The sequence below is a fragment of the Cucurbita pepo genome, chromosome 14, assembly GCF_057944985.1.
Source record: "Cucurbita pepo subsp. pepo isolate OVF chromosome 14, ASM5794498v1, whole genome shotgun sequence".
NCBI lineage: Eukaryota > Viridiplantae > Streptophyta > Magnoliopsida > Cucurbitales > Cucurbitaceae > Cucurbita > Cucurbita pepo.
Genome location: NC_141811.1, coordinates 9,661,589 through 9,683,567, shown reverse-complemented (window position 1 = coordinate 9,683,567; position 21,979 = coordinate 9,661,589). Strand labels below are relative to the sequence as shown.

The window sequence follows — 21,979 nt, the reverse complement described above, 5'->3', positions numbered from 1 at the left end:
GGTTTCATGTCTAAGCGTGTCTCAAATGGTGAAATGAAACCTAACCTTGGCTGGGGGAAGCATGTTAATCACATGGGCGGTAGTAGCATGCTTCAACAAATCTCTACAAGATATCGATTTTTTCTCTCTGCCACACCATTTTGTTGTGGCGTGTTGGCACATGTAGACTGATGATGTATCTCATGTGTAGATATCGATCAAATTCATCTAATGTATATTCTTTGACATTGTCTAAGCATAGACAACAAATCTTCATTCATATTTTCCTTAGATCGTCGTCTTAAATTCTTGAAATTTGAGAATGTATCTAACTTTTCTTCAATAAAAAAATCTACATATATCTCTAGTAGTTGTCACTAAACGCCACCATGTATGCATCCCACTGATTGTTGTTTGCTTGGCTAGACCAATACATTAGTGTGGATTAACTCTAATATTTTCTTTGCTTTGAACTTTGATTCTTTTATGGCAATCGATGAGCTTTGCCATACTGACATCCAACTCAAACAATATCTTATTTGACTTAAAGTTTGAGATAGACGTTTGAGAATGGATTTCTCCATAATCATCTTCAACTTGTGGTAGCCAACATGTCCCAACCTTGCATGCCATAGATCTGCTATCTCATTCTTCTGAGTCTTGTCGATATAGATTGACTCTGTAGATAGCACGTGAACGGACTCCACACTTCGCCCTTCCATCCCTAGTTTTTCTAATATCTTAACATCTTCATAGACTTTCACATTTCCTAACCGAAACAAGACGTAATTGCTTGATGTTCTTAGTTGTGACACTAATAACAAGTTATTCTTTATACCCGATACATGATAGACATTATGTAGTAACACCATATTAGATTTATTATTAGGCACAATCGTTGTCTTGCTGATCTAAGCAATTGGTAACGGTGAGTTGTTGGTTGTGCATACCACACTACTTTCTTTGTACTTTTCTAGTCTCACGGTTTTCTCTGATCGCCACTCATGTAGTTTAAGCACCCTAAATCAATGATCCAATCATTTTCATAATCGGTATGGTCTCCTATCCTCATGAGTGCTAGCTCGTCTTCTTCTAAGGCACCTAGTACATTATATCCCATTCATTCTCCATCTTATTTTTTGGAGATTGTCGCATTGATTTCGACCGACTTTTTTCTTGGACCAATAATCCTTGGACATGTGGCTCTTCTTTCCACAATTGTAGCAAATACCTTCAAATCTCTTCTGTTACGAACTCTTGTTGTCATTCTTCTAAGCTCTCCAAGGTTGTGCAGTTCATTGGTGACTTTTCTTTTATCAAAATTTTTATATCAACCTTTGGTGGGTGGCTTATTGTTGCTTCAACTTTTACTTGGGTAGAGTGTTTTATCTTCACTCGTCAATGTGATGCCTCTCATTTGCTTAGTCATGACTTCTCGGCTAGACAACAAATTTTTAAACTCTACAAGTGATAGCTGTACGGATAATCCTACTGCAACAACAACAAAACCACTATATTCTGGTCATAATCCGTGGATGATGATCTTTTTCATTCGAGCTTCTGTGACGACGAACTTTGAATCTTAGTTCCATAATATCCAGAAAAATCAACTTGACCTAATGGAAGTAATGAGCAATTGTCATGTAGTGTTGAGAGATTGATAAGAGCTCATTTTCTAAAAGTTATAACCTCGTATTGTTCTTCTTTGAGAAAAACATCATGAAAATGTCTCATACTTCTTTCAGTATCTAGTCATCTCGGATGTGCTCCAACATCTCTTCTTCGACTGTGGTTTTCAACGTAAATATTGTTTTGTTTGTTTTGATTCTTCATTTGCACAAGGCAACATTAGCACCTTCCTCTAGCGGCATAATTTGCTTCATCCACTGACCTACCAAAGGTCTTGTCCTTATAATATAAGACATCATGCATGTTGCCCACATGTTGTGGTTGTTGTTGTCGAGGGATTCCACCTTCGACTTGGAGATCATCCATCATGTTGGCAATACCTCAGTAATACCAAACAAACTAGTTTCCAACACAAAAATTGTAGAGTGATATACTACTCACGACACGAATAAGCTCACTCACTAATAATCCCAATAAATTATTTTTGACGTAAGAGATTAGATAGAGCTGTAACTACCAAGTAAACCAAGAATTTCAATAGATTAGACAACCTATACCAACCTTGCTGTGATACAAGATTGTTGAGCGCTTTTTTTTTTTTTTTTTTTTTTTTGGAAAATACTCAAATTCTTTATTAAACAATCAATAAAAATTACAAGATACTCTGTGGGACGCTACTATACTTAACTTTTCTTGCATGAAAAACTTCGTTGGGGTGGAGGAGTATTTATAGTAGACGCTAGACAATTTAAACCACACATTTGGGGACTTCTATCTTATCTTTTACACCTTTTTTGTCTTCTAGATTTATTCTTAAAATATCTAGATACCTAAACTTCTAGAAGATTGCTGATTCGATTATTGGTTTTGACCTTATTAGGCTAGTGATGATTTTTAACCGAAAATAAGTTGATGCTGACCTTGGTTTATAATGAGCATTACTCGCAATTAGCGTCTTCCTCCTCCTCCGAGCCTTTGAAACTCGAGTTTATTTGATCTGTCTAAGCTTCTTCTTGAGTTGATTTATTCATAAAAGATGCAGATCTTGTTGAGCACAACTCTTTGTGGGCACTCACACTCTTTATTAACACCAATGGAGAAGAAAATATACACACTTTGTAGAATACTGTTACTTTGTATTTCTTGGAATGAAAACCTAGGTAGGGTGGAGATGTATTTATAGTAGAGGTCAGACAATTTATTTAAAATATCTAAAAAAATTCCTTAAATAATTAGGTATATTTATTCCTAAAATACCTAAATCATTTTTCTAAAATATCTAAATAATTTTCCTAAAATAAATATAGAATGGGCTCAGTCCCCTTAGCACTAGTCCTCATTTGTTGCACCATGTTGTGCTGGCAGCAAAAGCTCAAACAAGTCTACCACTTGGTCATCTGTATTGATTTGCTGCATCTCGATTTCTTCCTTTAGGACTTTCTCTCTAATGAAATGGTACTATACCTCCACATGCTTTGTTCTAGCATGAAACATCGGATTTTCTACTAGGCGAATCGCAGATTGGTTGTCACAATAAAGTGATATTGGATAGTCAATTTTCTGGTGCAAATCTTTCGTCAAGAATTTCAGCCATGTACTTTCCTGAGCTGCTACAACCACGGCTCTATACTCCGCTTCTTTTGTTAGGCTATGGAGCCTGCTTATTTATAGTAGCTTAGTCAACCGTTATAAATAATAAAGTTATATATATATGGTAGATAGTTTTTTTATAGTAGATGTTTATATCTAGTAAAACTATATATATAGTAAACCGATAGTTTTATCTAGTAAAACTATATAGTGAACCATATATATCCCATTAGGCAGAGCTTTGAAAATGTAGTTCTTTATATTCTCTCTTACTGTACCTACTTAATGTAATTAATACAAAACTTTTAGCCAATATTTCTCTTTGCATTTTCTCTCTCCTACTTTTTATGTTTGTCTAGATCGAGTGTGTGCGTTGTTGGGTGATCCTAACATCTGTAGTTGACAATGATACTATTGGTTGTCTTTTGCTACACCAAGGAATTATTCCCGAACCAAACATGAACACGTACCAAGTGGTTGATCTCCAAGTATCGTGGTCTCCTGCATAGTCAACATCACAGTATCCAACTAGCTTGTAGTCTTTAGTTCTTTTGTACAGAAAACCATAGTCGATTGTACCTTTCACATATCTGAAGATCTGTCGAGCCGCATCCAAATGAAGCTTCTTTGGACTTTGCATGTACAACTCATGACTCCAACTGCATAAGAAATATCAAGTCAAGTTAAATTTAGGTAGATAAGACTACCTACTAGTTGTCGGTATGTCATTCATCATTCAACATTTTGCCTTCATGTGCACAAATCTTGACATTCGTCTCCATTGGTGTTGAAACTTGCTTGCACTCTAACACGTTAAACTTCTGAAGCATATCTCTTGTATACTTTTGTTGGCAGAGAAATAATCCTTCATCTGTGCGATCAACTTCTAAGCCCAATAAGTGTTTAAGCCCTCCTAGCTCTTTCATCTTAAAGCATACTGATAAATTTTCTCTTGTTTGATAAATTTCACTTTCTTCATCCCCGTGATAATCAAATTGTCTACATAGACCAATGCAATTGCCAATTTTCCTTCTCTTTCATTAATAAACAGGCTTGAGCCTGCATGCACAACTGAATAACCACTTTGGGTAAGAAATTCAACAATCTTACCATATCAAGCTCTCAGTGCTCGCTTCAGTCCGTAAAGAGCTTTTCTAAACATGCATACGGGATTAGGATTAGTTGCACTCTCAAATCCCTTTGATTGGTTCATATGTCCCTATCTAACTCTACGTGCAAGAAAGCATTTTTCACAACCATTTGCCACAGTTTCCAATTTTTACTAGTCTCGAGTGCTAGCGGGACTCAAACAGTAGTGATCTTTGCCACTAGACTGAATGTTTCATCATAGTCTAGTCTATATTGTTGGAAAACCCTCGAGCTATGAGTGGAGCCTTGTATCCCTCGATTGATCCATCCGGTCGACGCTTTATTTTGTAGATCCACTTGCAAGAGATGAGAACTAGTGACAAGTTTGATTATGCTACAAGGCTATAATTTCATCCTCCATCGCTTTCTACCAAACCGAGTTTTGTGATGCTTCTTCATATGTCTCTGGTTCATTGATTTCATCTTCTACAATAACTGCATTGGCATACTTAGGATTTGGCTTTTGGATTCTTTTTTATCACCTAAGTTGTTGATGTGTCGTTTCCTTTTCATCAAATTCGTTTGATTGAGTCATTCTTGCTCATCAACATCAATGTCACTTGGTCTTCAGGCGCATCAATATTTAGTTGAGCGTGCGTAGTTTGCTCCCCCATCTTCTATTGTAGAATTTCTTCAATGTTGTTTGAATCTAGTAAGATTTTCTTCTCCGAGGACCACCATGAAGATGCTTCATCGAAAACTGCATCTCTTGATGTATAGTATTTTCCACTTGTTGGATCAAAGCACTTCCACCATTTCTTTTGATTGTCAATTCCAACAAATATACACTTGACTAATTTCTTATCAAACTTGCTACATAGGTGGTCAGGCACAAATACGTAGCAAACACAACTATATACTCGGAAGTAGCTAACTGTAGGTTTCATGTCCCATACTATCTCAAATGATGAGACGAATCCTAGCCTTGGTTGAGGAAGCTTGTTGATCATATAGGCAGCAGTTTTCGATAAGTGACAGATTTTTGCAAGGTGTCGATTTTTTCTTTTTGCTACACCATTTTGTTGTGATGTTTTGGCACATGTAAACTGATGTCGCATCTCACACTCGTGTAAATATTGATCAAACTCATCTAACGTGTATTCTCCGCCATTGTCTGAATGTAGGTAACAAATTTTCACTCCTACTTCTCCTTCGACCATCATCTTGAATTCTTGAAATTTTGAAAACGTGTCAGAATTTTCTTTCATACAAAAAATCCACACATATCTTGAGTAATCGTCAATGAACGTCACCATATACCACATTCCACTTATCGATGCTTGTTTGACTGGATCGAACAAATCAGAGTGAATTAACTCTAATGGTTTCTTTGCTTTGAAATTTGACTTTTTGTATGGTAATTGATGAGCTTTACCATATTGACATCCAGCTCAAACAACGTCTGTTTTGACTTCAAGTTGAGGTAGGCCTTTGAGCATGGATTTCTCCATAATCAGCTTCAACTTGTGGTAGCCAACATGTCTGAATCTTGCATGCCATAGATCTGTTGTCTCATTCTTCCGAATTTTGTCAACATTGGCAGACTCTGCATATAGGACGTAAACGGACACCACTCTTCGCCCTTCTATTGTCAGTTATTATCTTAACATCTTTATACACTTTCACATCTTCTGCCCCAACCAAGACGTAGTTTCCTGATGTTATTAGTTGTGACACTGACAACAAGTTCTTCTTTATACTTGGTACATGATAAACATTATGCAGTGACATTATATCAGATTTATTGCAAGGCATGATTGTCGTGTTGTCGATCTGAGCAATTAATAACTATGTGTTATTTGTTATGCGTACCATACAACTTCCTTTGTACTTTTTCTTGTCTTACAATTTTCTCGCCAGTCATAGGGTTTGAACATTCTGAATCAAATATTCATTTGGAAGGAACTTTGTTTGAGAGACATTGAGATTGAGTGTCATTTTGTATTTACGTGATAACATTTGGAAGAAACTTTGTTGAGTAAGACTTTGTAGCGTAAGAGTGTGAGACACTTTGTAAACACTTTGACTATTGTGATTGGTTGCCGCTAGAGTGGATGTAGAAGAATTTCTTCTCTTCGAGCCACGTAAATTTTTGTGTCTCTTTGTTTAATTTCTGTTTCTTGGTGTGTGAGTGCGATCGATCTTATTTCTGCTTCCGCTACAACGTCAATGATACCCTTAAATTGAATGCATTGGAGAACTTTTTTAAAATTTTAAAAAAAAAATTATAGTTAAAAATTTAAGAGTCAATTATTTATAAAGATAAATAAATAATAAATTTATTCTCTATTATTTTTAAAAAGTTTTTATAAATTTGATAAAACCATAGAAGAACTTTAAATCAAATTCTAAATTTATCAAAACTATATATATATATTTATTTATTTATTTATTTATATATATATATATATGTATGTATGTAAAGGTTTATAATTTAAACAAATTATTATTATTAAGTATTTTTAATTTAGGGATGTGAATAACATGGGAACCTGAAAAACCCTCCTCCATCCTTCCCACCTTCGTCCCTCTCTCCCCTTCTTCGTCGCTATAGGTATTACAGATCCTGTTCCTCGTTGCCGGTGACACCGCCGGAACCCTATGCCGTCGCCGGATTCTTTATTCTTATCGTCCGTTAGCAGGACAGCTTAGGTAACAAAATCCATGGGGATTACTTCTCTTTCTCGAAACCTCCGTGATTTCTCCCACCCTTACTTCTACTCTATTTACTCATTTGCTCCTCATTCTCCATTTCCCTCATCCTCGCCTTCCAAGCATTTTGGCCGTTTTATTCGATTTTATACCGCACCGACATCCCATTCTGCTGCTCGTTCTCCCTTACTCTGCAATTCGACTTCCCAATCTGTGCCTTCATTGTGTTTGTTTGAGAGATGCAATGGCGTAACCAAGGATTTGAATCTTGGATTGTTTCGTCCCCACTACAGAAGCTGCCGCCGTTCTTTTTCCTCCGATTCGTTTGAGAAGCCCCAGTTTGGAACTGGTGAATTGAATGTGTTTAAACCGAATGTGACGTCCAATCAATTTTGGGATATTATAAATATCATTCGGGAAAATCAGGAGGATTTGGAGTCCAAGTTGGATTCGTTGAATGTAAGTTTCACTGACGCTTTAGTTGCTCAGATTTTTCGGGTGCTGAATAATCACAAGGTTTCTGCCTTTCGTTTTTTCAACTGGGTTAGAGTTCAGTCCTGTAAATTTCCTTGTAACTCTGATATTTATAGTCTACTTATTGATAATTTTGGTAGATTAGATGATTATGAGGGGATTCTTCCTGTTCTGAACGAATTCAGGCAGAAAGGAGTTGGTCTAAACCACAAAGCATTTGAGTTTTTACATGTTCATCTATCAGATGAAGATTCAATTAAGATTTCTGTTGAAAGACTGGTCAAGTTGTTGAATGAAGTAGGAGGATCCTGTCGAATTTCCGGGGTCATGGCATTGATTGAGATGTTCTGTTCTCTTGGTTCTTTTGGAATGGCAAAGTTTGTAACTGAGATAACCGAGAAAAGAACATCTTTCTATAATATCATCGTTCGGGAACAATGTCGCCGAAACGATTTCGAAGGAGCTAGATGTACACTTGATGAGATGAGGCAAGCAGGGTGTAGCCCAGATGTGGGCATTCTCAATTATCTGCTCAGTAGTTTGTGCAAGAATGACAAATTTTCTGAAGCTCAGAACCTGTTTGAAGAAATGCTTGAACGAGATTGCCCTCCAAACTCATTGACATTTGAAGTAATTATCTGTCATCTCTGTGAAATTGGTAATATAGAATCAGCACTCAACTTTCTTGACATGATGGTGTCAAGGGGTCTCGAGCCTCGCCTTTCGACGCACGCTGCCTTCGTGAAAAGCTACTTCAATTCACAGAGATACGAGGAGGCGTATCGGTATACAATCGATTCGAGCTTGAAACATGGGATGGCACAAAATGCAACATATAGCTTGCTTGCAACACTTCATGAGAAGAGAGGAAACTTAGTTGATGCTCAAAAGGTTCTTTGTGAGTTGATAGATGCAGGTCTAAGACCGAACTTTCCAGTGTATATGAGAGTTTTGAAGAAGCTTCAGGTTCAAGGCAGGGAAGATTTGGCGAATGATTTGAAGGGAAAATTCTCTAACGTAAGTATGCAAAGGGACATTCAAACTGGATAATGTCTTGTTGTTTGATTCTCTTGATTTTGTATGCCAAATGAAGAGCTCAGTAGTTTGTTTTCTAATGGGATTAGGGATATGTTTCTGTATAATGTTTTCCTTCTTTTTTAACTTTTAGAAACGTTTATGGACATTGGTGACAGCTTTAGCAATATCATTGCAAATTATATTTTGGCTTCGTTGCCAAGTTACAAGGAAAATAGTCTCTCTGTTCCCGTTTTGGGACGGTCCCAACTCGGACGTTTTAGAGCTAACTTGAACAGGTTCAAATGGTTATGGTATATTTCATATTTAAAAGATTAGAAATTTAAATTTTCACTCAACAGGTATATGACTAAGATTATGAATTTGGACATATAATACACCAAGTACGGAGGATTTAATTGACTATTGACTCGAGTTAGTTACGTTTGGATTTTGGATTTTGTGTGTTTTGAGAAACAGGGATGGGAGTGCAACCTTAAGTTGTTTAGTAGATGAAGTTCGATGTAAAAATAACGTTTTTGGATTTGGGAGAATTCTAGTATTTGTGTATCTTTGAACTTTTAAAATTACAAATTTAGTCTCTGAACTTTAAAATTTTTTTAATATTAATGGATCTACTCGACATAAAATTTAAAATATAAGGATTTATTAGATATGAAATTTAAATTTATAATTTATAGACTAATTAATTTTTAAAAAAATTTAAAATTGTTAAGAAGTTGTAAGTTTCCTAGGCCTTCTAATGATGGTTTCCATTGGTGGGGCGCCTCATTGGTTAACATACAAGGGTGTTAGCTGCATTAAGAGCATTTGAGTCCTTAAATGGAGGGCACTAAATCATCAACATAATTTTCATGGCTCTTCAACTGGCTGATTTTCGTAGGACTGAGCACTTCATCAGACATGTTATGTCAGTCATGTTGTTTGGAAGAGAAGCCTTTTAGACCTATGAGGTGGAGAGGAGATCTTTTATACTTTAAATCGTTTTGGAACAAAAAAAAAAATAAATACAGATGTAATTATTTTGCATAGAAAAGATAACTAAAACTCTTTCGGAGATGTCCATATTCATCTTGTGATAGCCATCCCAAAACTTCTCTTTAAAAGTCGTATGGTTGAAGATTTTATTTAAGATGCTTGAGAATAAGATGTCTGAAAATAAAATGCATGAGAATCAAATAACCGTGTAGTTTAGTGTTCATCTATCAAAATTATAAATAAATTATGTTCAAAATTATATGATTCCAACCATAAATATCTTGTTCTCAAGCATTTCTTCCAAGACATCCTAAACAAAATTTTCAACCAAATGACTTCAAAATGTTTGTTTTGTTCGAGCTTCACAACTTTAAAACAAACAAGGACTTGGATATTTGAAGCCCATGCCTGGACACTAGGTTTCAAAAAAGCTTGGATCATATCAGTGTTTGATAGATAACTTTGTAGCATTTTTCATTTAGAGTAGTAGCAAAGTAAATTCTAGCCACCTTTAATAGTAAGCAATAGAAGAAAATTCTCCATTCTAGCCACCTTGTAGCATTGTTTTACTAGTGGCATTCACCATCTTTTGCTTCACTCAACTATCATGAAAAGAACAAGAAAATACACATTACAAATCTCTGTAATTTGAAAAATGGCAGACGTCTACAATACAAACGCACCTCCATTGTGAAAGCAGGGCAGGTGCTGTTGATACAATAATATACAGACAAGGGGTCCTAAGAGAGGGAGAGAGACAGGGCTTGGGAACTCATATGGGGTTATATAAGATGAAACAGCCTTAAATTACAGTCACAAGGAAGAAAGAAACAGACGGGGAGTATTGCTACCTACTACTTCAAAACATTTGAATATATGGACATTCATTCATCCATTAACTTGTCATTGCAGGTCGCCCTATATGTGTATCAATGCAAATAAACTGATCAGTCTTCAAATGTTTGTAAAAGAACCAACTAAAAATGATATAAAGGTTATGGCATGAAAACATGAGGAAAAATAAAGACACAAGGTGTAAGAATGTTTTCGAATACGGCCCGATAGTTCTACAAACACTCGTTCTACAGGTCATACGACCACATGCCAGTAGCCAGCTTCAATTGGGATTTCTCACACTACATCCATTTTAATGGAGAAAAGAATGGATATTCTTCACTGATTAAGAACAACATAGCAATAGAGTGTTTTCAATAGGCACATATCCTAATTACTGACAGCTTCTTTACAGTTAGAACAAACAGAAGAAACCAATTTTAAATGGCAGAAATATAAATGCAAGCTATGACCCACAAAGACCTTAGAACAAATGGGGACTGATTAGTCCACTATTACCTGCATCACTGAGAAGCTTTCACATACGGCATCAGTAAAAGGTACAAATTCTTTGTTAGCTTCAGTATAAAACCATCTGCAAAACCATATTTTACCATCATGAAAGGAAATCGGCATTCATCCTCTAAGAAGCAACACACATTGTTCGATAAAGGAAAAGTGCTTAATATATATCAGTCTTCAAAAGCAACAAATGGATTAGAGAATTGTCCAAGGAAATAGACGTACTTGCACAGGAAAGTTGGCTTTATTCCATCATCTGCCCCAGGACCCAATTGTTTTCGCCTTTCATGTTCTTCTTTATACTTGGCAACAGGAAGAACTTCACATGGGCTTCGAATTAAGCCCACAGCTAAACAAATGTCGCCATCGGATGTATATACCTACAAACAATTACAAATATGAAGTCCATATGAAACTCTCTAGACCAACTAGTGCAGTATTAAGTAAGGTCCGACATTAGGAATCACATAGAAATAGGCAACGACAATTTGACGTGAGATCTGAGTATAACTTCCAGAGGTGTGTGCTCATATACCAATGAAGAATCTCATACAAGGAAAATGGAGAAATTAGAGAAATAAAAGAACATGAAAAGTGTACCTCATTTTGTTCAGGGGAGCACGGGCAGAGGTGGGCAACTTCCTTGGGCAAGTCCTCATGAAAGTAACACTGCTTAAGAATAGCCCAGTTCAATCCACTTTCATATTCATGGTACAAGGACTGCATTAAGAGTAAAAGCTTCCCCATATTATTTCCGAAAAAGGATGCAATTTTCATGTGCATAAGAAAACCATATGAATTTGACAATCAACTTAAATACTCTATTAAACAATTTTTTGTTCACCTGAAGCCTATAGGGCATCAATTTCCCGTTGTTGGAGTGAAAAAGAGAAAATTCTTCAACTTTATATGTAACCCCATCAACACGACAGGATTTGTAATATGCCCTCGTATCTGTCAGCTGATGTGGGTCGCCAATCCATTCAACATCATGCAGGTCATTGGAAGAAGTCCCGGACTGCTCTCTATTTATGATGCTAGCTTCAAAATTTTCAACATTATTCCCCTGCAGAACTTCATGGCCATCTTTCTTCACATTTGAAGTGTCATGAGAACTTGCTGTTGAGTAAGGTTCCTCTGGACCATTAGAACCCATTTGCTGATCAACAATTTGAGGAATGTCAGGGGGTTTAGGGTTACTAGAATTGTCACCCGCAGTTTGAGATTCTTCAGGAGGCTCTGCTTTGGCTGAGGATTCATCTTCACCTATTGGTGCTTGAGAACTTTTAATGTGCTGAGCAGATACTTCACTTGATATCTCAGCAGAAGAGGGTTCACAAACCATCCCCAAGGATTTGGCTGGGGTATTCAGGGAAGTCGAAGAGGTTGGTTTCTCATCTATGTCTTTCCTAATTGGTAAAAGATTATTTCCATGAGCTTCTTCCGCATTTGGAATTTTGATACCAGATGATTCATTGGCATTGCTTCCATCCTCAGCAGGCTGGTGGTGACTTAGCAAATCTAAACCTCCATTAGAAACTAACTTCAGCTGTCCAGCACTGGCCTTTTGTTCCACAGCGGCTCCTAAACTCTTCTCTGGTGGCTGAGATCCACTGGTATTGACAGATAATTTTGGTGGGGGGTTACTCCTCATGACACGCCCGTATTTAGGAGGTAAAGGCTTCCCATTGCTTATAGTTAAGCATCTTGGGCAGTGCCACTCCCCCCTAGGAATCGCTCTCTGATTAGGTGATTGTACACATTTCAAGTGAAATCCTTTCTCACAAGCATCACATATAAGTACACTATCAATCTCATTGATGGTAACTTGACAAGTTTGGCAAGTCACAGCCTTGTTCATGTAATCTCTTGAAGGAGGATTCCAAGTAGGATGATCAGGAAGCTGTGGCTGTAACAGCTTCTGAATAATTTTGACAATTTCATTGTGGCTATTAGAAACTGAAGGCCCTTGCACAAAATTTATGCTCTGTAAATGCGGCTGCAAACCAGCCATATTTCCTGTCCCAGTTTGAGGAATTGGAGGTCTAAAGCTTTGGTCCCTTGCTGCTTGAGAAGACGATCTTAAGGCTCTTGAATCTGTGGTTCCCTGAGCATTAGCAGCAGAATGATTTGGAAACTTGTGTTCTTGCCCACCTTTAGCCGACAAGGCAGATTGAGTTTGAGCAGACCAGGTTGGAGCACTCGCCAGAGAGTGATTTACGGAAGAGTTAACTGAAAAGTACCAATACATACAAAAACGTAATAAATCTGAAAAACAACAAATTGTGTACAAAGACTTTAACTTAACTATCCCCCTGATCATGTTTTATCGTCACTCTCGCTCAAACAAAATATAATCAAAATACTGAAAACATCAAATGAAAGGTAACTTGAGTTCAATAAAAAATTACAGGAGCGTGCTCTTACACTCACAGGCAATACCATATCAGTGATGTCAATCTTACAGAGTATTTTAGCCTGAAGCATTTTATTGGAATAGATCTTGTCCACTGAATCACTTCTGGTTTCTCCAACACAAATTAAATTTAATTGGGAAAAAATTATACGCAATATAATCGATATTTTCTTTTATGATGAACTAAACTTTCATGAAGGAGATGAAAATATAAATAAAAAGTCGCCCCATATCCATCACAAGAAAAATTGCATAGATAAAAAGGGAAAAAAAAGACTTCAACAAAAATCAATGGATAATATTAGTTGCTAGTTGTATACATCATTGAACTTTTCCATCGTTTGGCAAAAGCATATATATAAAAAGAAAAAAAAAAGAATACCTTGCATTTGAGATCCATATGCCCCATTTAGTGGTCTTTCAATGCCATGCAAGAGTGAGGAAGGGTCCCTTCCTTGTTGATTAATTGGAAATCCACTTGAAATATTATGAGCTCTGACTTCATTGCCTGTTAGTTGTGGTTGAACCTGCATAGACGTAGAACCAGCAACAGAAACATGACCTGAAGGCAGAGTACCGGCAGTGCCTCCCACTGAATTAGGGACAGGACTTGATTTGTCTGAGGGAAACATCCGTACAGAAGGCAATGTCCCACGGTTCTCAATCGATGAAATAATATGTTTTTGGGTTGGATGAGATCCATAACCCGAAGGTGGGATATATTTCTTGGAATCTTCCATCTAGATGTTACGTAGATTATATGAAGTTACACAAAAGAATAAAAGTTAAACTCCATGTCAAAAAAGATTATGAAAAGCTCTTCTAATTAGCAAAAAGAATATTTAAACTAGCTACGGAAGGAAGCATATAAATTTCAAGGAAGAGAGAACTACAAAAGAAATTATATCTAGAAAAGTGTCCAAGTCCTCCATAAGCGGTTAAAAGCTTTTTTGTTACTTTCAAGCCAGACTCCAAATATAAGTAGTAATTTTTTTATGAGAAAAATATATGAAGTATTAAATTAAAGGCAAAGGATATTCTTTTTCTCGATGAAATGACACGATGTGCCATTTGAAGGGGGAGAGTATGCTCAAACCTGAATACAGGAGGACAAATAAGAAAACACGTAACCTTGGGACTCAATCCCTTGCATATGACACACCAATCTGAAGATAGAGCAAGGGAAAGGTACCACCTTTCCATAAAACTGTAGGTATTAGTGCTCACGTGACTAAGTTGCAATAGATAAGAGATTGTTTTTAGGATCAAACTTCTCTGTATAGTAGGGGTCTAGAGGACATGATAGTTATGTCAAGATAATGGAGAAGGACAAGAAAACAAAGGATCCCAGAGCATCAGTATGCCAACTGATGCAGTCTATGTTCTGTTTTCGTCGGTTAGTTGGCTCTTATACTTTTACCATTGATTAGGTGGGTCCAATTGATGTTAAAGTTAGTTGCAGAGGTTGTTAGGGAGTTGTTATGGCTGTTGGGAGCTAACTCAAATCCTTTTGGAACCTATAAATGTTCACTAAGCTGTACAAGACATACTTTCATAAAAACTCTAAAAGAATACATACGGCCACATGGGTTTCGTATCAGAGTGCCCTTGACGAAGAAACCCAATGGCAGGGAAGAAGCACCCCGTGACCTCTAGTAATGACAAAGATCATCCTGGATTGGAGACCTTATGCCTCTTTCCAAAATCCAATGCATCTTGCAAATGGAAGAATCAGTGGATGAGATGAAAAGTCATATTGATGATGTACCAAATGATGGGAACCATGGCGCGACAAATGGAACAATTAACCCTCCAAAGACCTAACATGCCTAACCAAGGAATAAAGAATGACACGAATACTCATCACCCTATTGCTTGTTGTGAACCACCCCAAGAACAAACAAGAAGGTTGCACCACAAGTACCCAAGAAATGCTACCCTGCCATTCAGACCTCCAGATACATGCTTCAAAAATCCAAGGTTCCAACAATTAGACAACTCAAGGGAGGAGGATAGTCCTTTCCGACACTTTGCTTATGACTTACATTTACCCCATACAAGGAGAAAAGAGTGGCAAAAATGAAGGAAGCAACGATTATAAAGTGAAGGTGGAACTCCCAACTTTTAATGGAAAATTGACATGGAAGCCTCTCTTGATTGGGCCAATCCTTCCTTAACTGCGCTGGCACACCCGATAAAAAGAAAGTAAAGCTAGAAAGTAAATTGGAGGAAGAACCTCCATGGTGGGATAAAATTCAAACCAATAGAAGGAGATATGGAAAGTGGTCCATAAGGACTTGGCCAAAGATGCTCAAACCAATGAACCGTTCTTGCAGATAAATAACGAGCAAATGTTGTAGGGTCAATACCAACATTGCATCCAAGGAACTAAACTAGTTATGGACTATTTAGAGGAATTCAATAGATTGAGTGCCCTAACATTCTTGGTGAGTTAGAAAACCACCGAATAGCTAGATATGCGGATGGACTACAAGATGACATAGGAAAAAGGTGATTCTACATCTGATCTACTGCCTAGCAGATGGTATCAAATTAGCTACAGAGATTAGGAGCTCAACGACTAGAATAACAGTGGACAAGCACAACATGACTTCAAAAGGAACACAACAGATGCTCAAAGGAGTTTTCAAATGAGCAGTTCCTTGTAACCATGAAAAAAGCAAGGAAGAATCGATGATACACCAAATAATAGGATAGGGGCAAAAGGCACTTTAGGAACCAACAACAAGAGGACCAAAAGGTTCTACAACCGTATCACTCTTGCCAAGTGTTTAGGTGGGGCCAGTAAGCCAAACCTTTCTAATGAGTGTCCTCAAAGAAAGACCCTGGCGATAATGGATGCCCCTATTAATGAACAACTAGATGAAGAAAGGTCCAAGGAAGAGTTACCTATTTAGAAGCTTGGGAGCAACTCTCTTGTATCTTACAAAGAATACTACCCACCCCAACAACTAATCCACATACCCAAAGACATTCCTCTAGGTGCACAATTAATGGAAATATTTCTATTCTTTTCATAAGAATTCAAGCTTTCATTTAAAAAATTGAAGTAATACAAGGGCATACAAAAAACAAACCCAAAACAAGGAGCCCAAAACAACTATAGAAAAGAATTCCAATACAAAAGAAGAAGACTAAGATAATAATTACAAAAAGGTCTAGCAACCGAAGTCCAAACAGAAGCATTAACCCTAATCACCTCTCAAACTCACCATATTTCTCAACCTCTCTAAAGATTCTATTCTTTACTTCTAACCAAATACAAACAGCAAAAGAGCTAGCTTGCCAAGGACTTAGTCCTTTTCCTTAAACACTCATTCCAAAAGCATCTCTTCCACAACAAGCTACCATCCCTATCCCATACTCCACACATACCAAATGAGGTTCTTAAATGGTCCCAAGAAACTGAGCACATTGGAAACTTCGTATCAAATGATTGAGGTCTTCCTCACACCTCTGGTAAAGAATGCACCATTCCAAATACAAAACGAAGGAAGTCTTTGGACACAATCCAAGGAATTCACTCACTCAGGTAAAACTTGTTAAATAAAACCTTAACTTTCTTTGGAACCTTAACCTTCAAGAGAGAGAAAAACATAGAGGCAATTGGAAGGGAGAAGGGGCGAAAAAGCATGGACGAAGGAATTCCATGATACCCCTCTAAAAGGATCACAAGTTCATATATGAACATCCCTTCTCCCAGGGCACACCTTGAAGTCTCATAGGATAGAAAGAAGACCCAAAACACTATCAAACAGGGTTGTTGGTTATCTAAGGAAAGCAAAAAATGCAACCTTTTGTTCAAAATATGATATACTAAGGAAACATAATGCAAAAAAGGTTTATCCCCCACTCAACAATTGGTAAAGGCCCAACACAAAAAAAAAAGAAAAAAGAAAAACTAAAATAAAAAATAAAATTAAAAAAAACCCTAGGGCTCAGCCATAAATAGCCAAGCACACCACCCCAGCTGCCACACCCCCTCTCTCAATGCTCCCAGCCTGAGATCTTGCCGCCGTCGATCTCCCTTTTCCTTTCTCGTTTTCGCATGTCTGCAACACATCTCCCTCTGTCGTTACCGCTAGATGTAGCCACATCTCCCGTCGTCGTTTGCCATCGGCCACACTTAGCCACTTGTTGACAGATGACCACTGTAGGATAACAAAGGATGCGTTATGCAACACCGAGGGTCATCTTCGTCGCGCTACCGTCGTCCTTGCACTCCAACCATCGCAGCTCATCGTCGCCCACATCTTTCGCTGCAGTTACTGGGTATGAGACTGCCATCACCGTCGTCGTCTTGAGATCCCACATCGGTTGGGGAGGAGAACAAAACAACCTTTATAAGGGTGTGGAAACCTCTCCCTAGCAAACACGTTTTAAAAACCTTAAGGGGAAGCCCGAAAGGGAAAGCCCAAAGAGAACAATATCTGCTAGCAGTGTGTCTGGGCCATTACAAATGGTATCAGAGCCAGACACCAGGTGATGTGTCAGCAAAGAGGCTGTCCCCTGAAGGGGGGTAGACACGAGGCAATATGTCAGCAAGGACGCTGGGCCTCAAAGGGGGGTGGATTTGGTAGGGGTCCCACATCGATTGGAGAAAGGAACGAGCCCCAACGAGGACACTAGGCCCTAAAGGGGGGTGGATTGTGAGATCTCACATCGGTTGGGGAGGAGAACGAAACACCCTTTATAAGGGTGTGGAAACCTCTTCCTAGCAGATGCGTTTTAAAAACCTTGAGGGGAAGCCCGAAAGGGAAAGCCCAAAGAGGACAATATCTGCTAGCAGTGGGCCTGGGCCGTTACACCGTTACCGCTACCACCACTACGTGCTACTAACTTGTACCACCAGCAGCACCGTTTGAAAGGAGAAAACCCCGAGACGCCTAAGTCGGAAGTTGATAGGACAACTCCTAAAGTTGAATTACTTTTGGAGAAAGACGGAATCAAACCCAACTTTTACCCAAGAGGATGTAAATAACAAAGCCTGTGATCTTTGGAATCATTGTATCATGTGAACATAGGTTGATTTGTTGGGTGATTGAATGCAAGTTCACTCCTAGGATAGTTGGGCCAATAAATCGAAATTTCTAAAGCGAAGTCTCTAGGTAGGAACCTTCCTATTGAAACTAAACCCTTTTGTTTTTCTAAAATACGGTTGGATGCGTATGTTATTGTGTGGATGCTTGTTGTTTGCTGCCATGCTGATTGGTCATGAAAATAAATGTTTTGGGACCAAATGCATGCATTTTATGTTTGAATGCAATGAGTGTGGTAAGGGCTACACGTTGTGTATCAGGTCAACGTGTATCAAGTAACCAGCCACTAATAATCATGTGAGGTGATTGCTGATATTTATTTTTGTGGTAAGGGTTACATGTTGTGTGTATCGAGTAGGCAACCATCAATGATCACTAAGGAGTGATTGCAAAAAATGATTTTGGGCGAGTAGGTTACACGTTGTGTGTTTGGGGTAATCAACGACCAAGGTTCTTCGATTCTAGCAGTATGTTAAGCTCTAGCAGGAAGCACAACAACCACTTATAGGGAACCTCATTTTGTAACCTCAAGCTCCCAGTGCCTAATTCTCCTAGATCCACTAGCTTCATGACCACCTCCCGCTTGACCAAGTAGGATTCTCCCCCAATCAACTCTTTCCTAAAAGAAATTCTCACCACTCTTTCAATGGACTTACTTACCAAGAGTGGAATCCTAAATATCGACAAGAAATAGTTAAGGACCCCTCCTAACACAGATTGAATTAGCGTAAGTCTTCTCCCTAAGAGCAACTGATATGTGGAAATCACTACAAGGGGAGTAAGATTCGGATTACCTTGTAGATCGAATATCTCAAGGCAAGAACATTGTTTGAGATTCGAATCACTCCACAAGCAAGATCGATCATGTCTAGCTTCAATGATTCTTGTTGATCAAATATCTCAACGCAAGAACACTTGTTTGAGATTCAAATCACTCCACAAGCAAGATTGATCATGTCGAGCTTGAATGATTTTACATGCAACCTAAACTACATAGAATTGCAAAGAAACTTAGTCATTGGCTAAAGAAAGGACAAATGCTCCTTTTACTATATTTTCAAGTCCACATACATGGCTTTATATAGCCTCAAAATGAAACTATTAAAGGCATTCCAAGAGTGGTAACATTCATAGTTTATGGTCATAATTAACCATGATGTAAATGTAACCTAAAGTAAATAAAATGTCTCAAAATACCTTAATGAAATACAATAACTCTAAATTACTCTAAATTGTATCCACCCAAAATTTAGAACAATGAAACTTCATTCTTCTTCAATGTGGCATGAATTGAAATATCTTTTGATAATTTCAATAGCATTTTCTTCGCATCTTCATTGAAATATATTGTATGATTGATGTCTCTTGGTTCATATCATTCTCCAGTTCTTCAAGAGGATTCGTCCTCGAAACTTATTCTTGAAACTTTGCTGCAAAAATAACTTATGGAAATACAAAGAACCTCACAACACTCTCTCACGTGTATACGCTCAAGGAATTTTAGGCCACTCTATTTGAACTCATTTACACAAATGAAGCTCTCATTCTGACCTCTCAAAATTTTAAATAGAGAAAAGATTGAATTTTAAACTCTGGGTCGATTAAAAACTAAAAAGATAAAAATAAATAAAAATCAAATTGAGAAGAAACGCAAAGGAAACATATATCCAATCTTGAGATTCGAATTTTAAACTCTGATACCAAATGATATGTGGAAATCACTACAAGGGGAGTAAGATTCGGATTACCTTGTTGATCGAATATCTCAAGACAAGAACATTGTTTGAGATTCGAATCACTCCACAAACAAGATCGATCATGTCTAGCTTGAATGATTCTTGTTGATCAAATATCTCAACGCAAGAACACTTGTTTGAGATTCGAATCACTCCACAAGAAAGATTGATCATGTCGAACTTGAATGATTCTACATACAACCTAAACTAAAATTGCAAAGAAACTTAACCATTGGCTAAAGAAAGCACAAATGCTCCTTTTACTATATTTTCAAGTCTACTTACAAATACATTCTTGAAGCTGATCATTGGGACAAGGAAATTGAATTCTTCTATGGTGAATCTCATCTGGAAATACATGACCCCTAAGAAGGTGATAGGTTTTTTTATGGTCCCTCGCCTAAGAAGTTTAAACAAAAATCTTCAAAGAATGCTTCAAAACTATGTGATGTCTCCCTCGATCTATTGTCTCCGCCTTTGAGAGGAAGAGTCCTTAGATCATATGTTTCTTCACTGTCAATTTTCTGTTAAAGGGTGGTTTTTCTTTAATATTTTGGGGGTGGAATGTTGTCTCCTCGAGGATATTGATGATGGGTTTTTAGAAGCGATCGATGGAAAGATTTTTGGCAGAAGGAAAAGAACCTTTGGGGATATTCAACTCGCTCCCTTCTTTGGTGTCATTGGAAGGAAAGAAATAGCAGGGTTTTTTAAGATAAGTATTCCTCTTCTGATTCCTTTTGGCTTTCAGTGCAACACTCAGATCAACACAACATCAACGGAGACTGCCCTCATATCAGGGGTTTAGAAATTACGGAAAGAAAGAAACAATAGATTTTTCAAGACTACAAGGAAAATACTCAAACTATTTTGAGGGCTAAGATTTCCTTTTTTTTTTTTTGTAACTAACCTACTTACAACACTACACAAATTCAAGCACTTTTTTGGCAATCATTTGCCCACTTTTTCTCTGAAATCTTTCATTTCAGTCAATGAAAAGGTGTGTGGTTCTTCCACCAAAAAGAAATACTGTGGTTAACTATTAGCAACCAATACCCTCCCCCCACGGTGTCCATAGATATCCGCGAGAAAACTAATGCATCTCCAATGGAATAATGAATCAGAGAACTCGGAAGCAGACTGGAGAATTACATCCATGTGTATCTTTCCGCGGAAGAAGTGAAGATTTTTAGGTTATCAGTAACCAAATGAAGACAAGAATGCCTATATAGTCTCATCCTCCAGGTTTCATTCAAACAAGTTTGAACATAACTAACAGTCAAGCAGAGTAGCATTAAACAGACTTCACGAAGTATTATCTACAATCGAGCATCAAATAGTATCGGTCACAAAAAATGAAGAACCCACGCTGCCCTCCGCAGAAAGTCGAGAGATAACAAAAGTAGGCAAAATTAAAGGCATTAACATACCTTCTTCTTTGTCTGCGCCAATTTCTCCGCTATCGTCAACCTGGGACCGCGAAACCCTAACTTCTGATCCCTAATGTTACCATGCAGCCCCAAATCTTCAATCAAAGAGCTAATTCCTTCCCTTCCCACAATATCCTTGGGAGCCAATCCTTCACAAATCTGAACCAACTTAGCCCTAGCCTCAGCCATTAATTCAACCTCGGCATCAGTAGGCTTCTTTCCAGCACGCAGCGCCGTCATTGTGGACATGACCAACACAATCTCCGCAACCCTCCGGAGATTAGGACCCAACTCGCAACCATTACGGGGCTTCTTTCTCAACTGAGGCTCCGCAAGTTCATCGTCCCCGTGAATCTCAATTGTCCTCTTCTCGCCGGTGGGTAGAGTGGGTTCCCCATCAACAACCGTGGTTTCCTCCATGGGTTCGGCCATGGGGGAAGAAAGCCAGGAGAGGAAAAATCAGGCCGCAGGTGGGCGGAAGAAAGGAGTTAATCAGAT

At 37.9% G+C, this 21,979-nt stretch overlaps 2 protein-coding genes across 3 annotated transcripts; one reads left to right on the top strand and one right to left on the bottom strand.

Moving 5' to 3' along the window:
* Window positions 1–6,808: 6,808 nt before the first annotated feature.
* Window positions 6,809–8,723, top strand: LOC111810448 (uncharacterized). Its single transcript, XM_023697155.2, has one exon. It carries the CDS (start codon window positions 7,012–7,014, stop codon window positions 8,521–8,523), a length of 1,512 nt encoding a protein of 503 aa, XP_023552923.2. The 5' UTR covers window positions 6,809–7,011; the 3' UTR covers window positions 8,524–8,723.
* A 1,371-nt stretch (window positions 8,724–10,094) lies between these two features.
* LOC111810757 (uncharacterized) lies at window positions 10,095–21,979 on the bottom strand. 2 transcript variants are annotated; one of them, XM_023697531.2, is made up of 7 exons: window positions 21,482–21,979; window positions 13,641–13,998; window positions 11,687–13,074; window positions 11,443–11,562; window positions 11,068–11,222; window positions 10,837–10,915; window positions 10,095–10,410 (listed from the first exon to the last, which is right to left on the bottom strand). In XM_023697531.2, exons 1-7 carry the CDS (start codon window positions 21,911–21,913, stop codon window positions 10,405–10,407), a joined length of 2,538 nt encoding a protein of 845 aa, XP_023553299.1. In that variant the 5' UTR covers window positions 21,914–21,979; the 3' UTR covers window positions 10,095–10,404. The 2 variants fall into 2 exon arrangements, with proteins under 2 accessions (XP_023553299.1, XP_023553298.1); XM_023697530.2 differs by having other exon boundaries at window positions 10,095–10,404; window positions 10,840–10,915.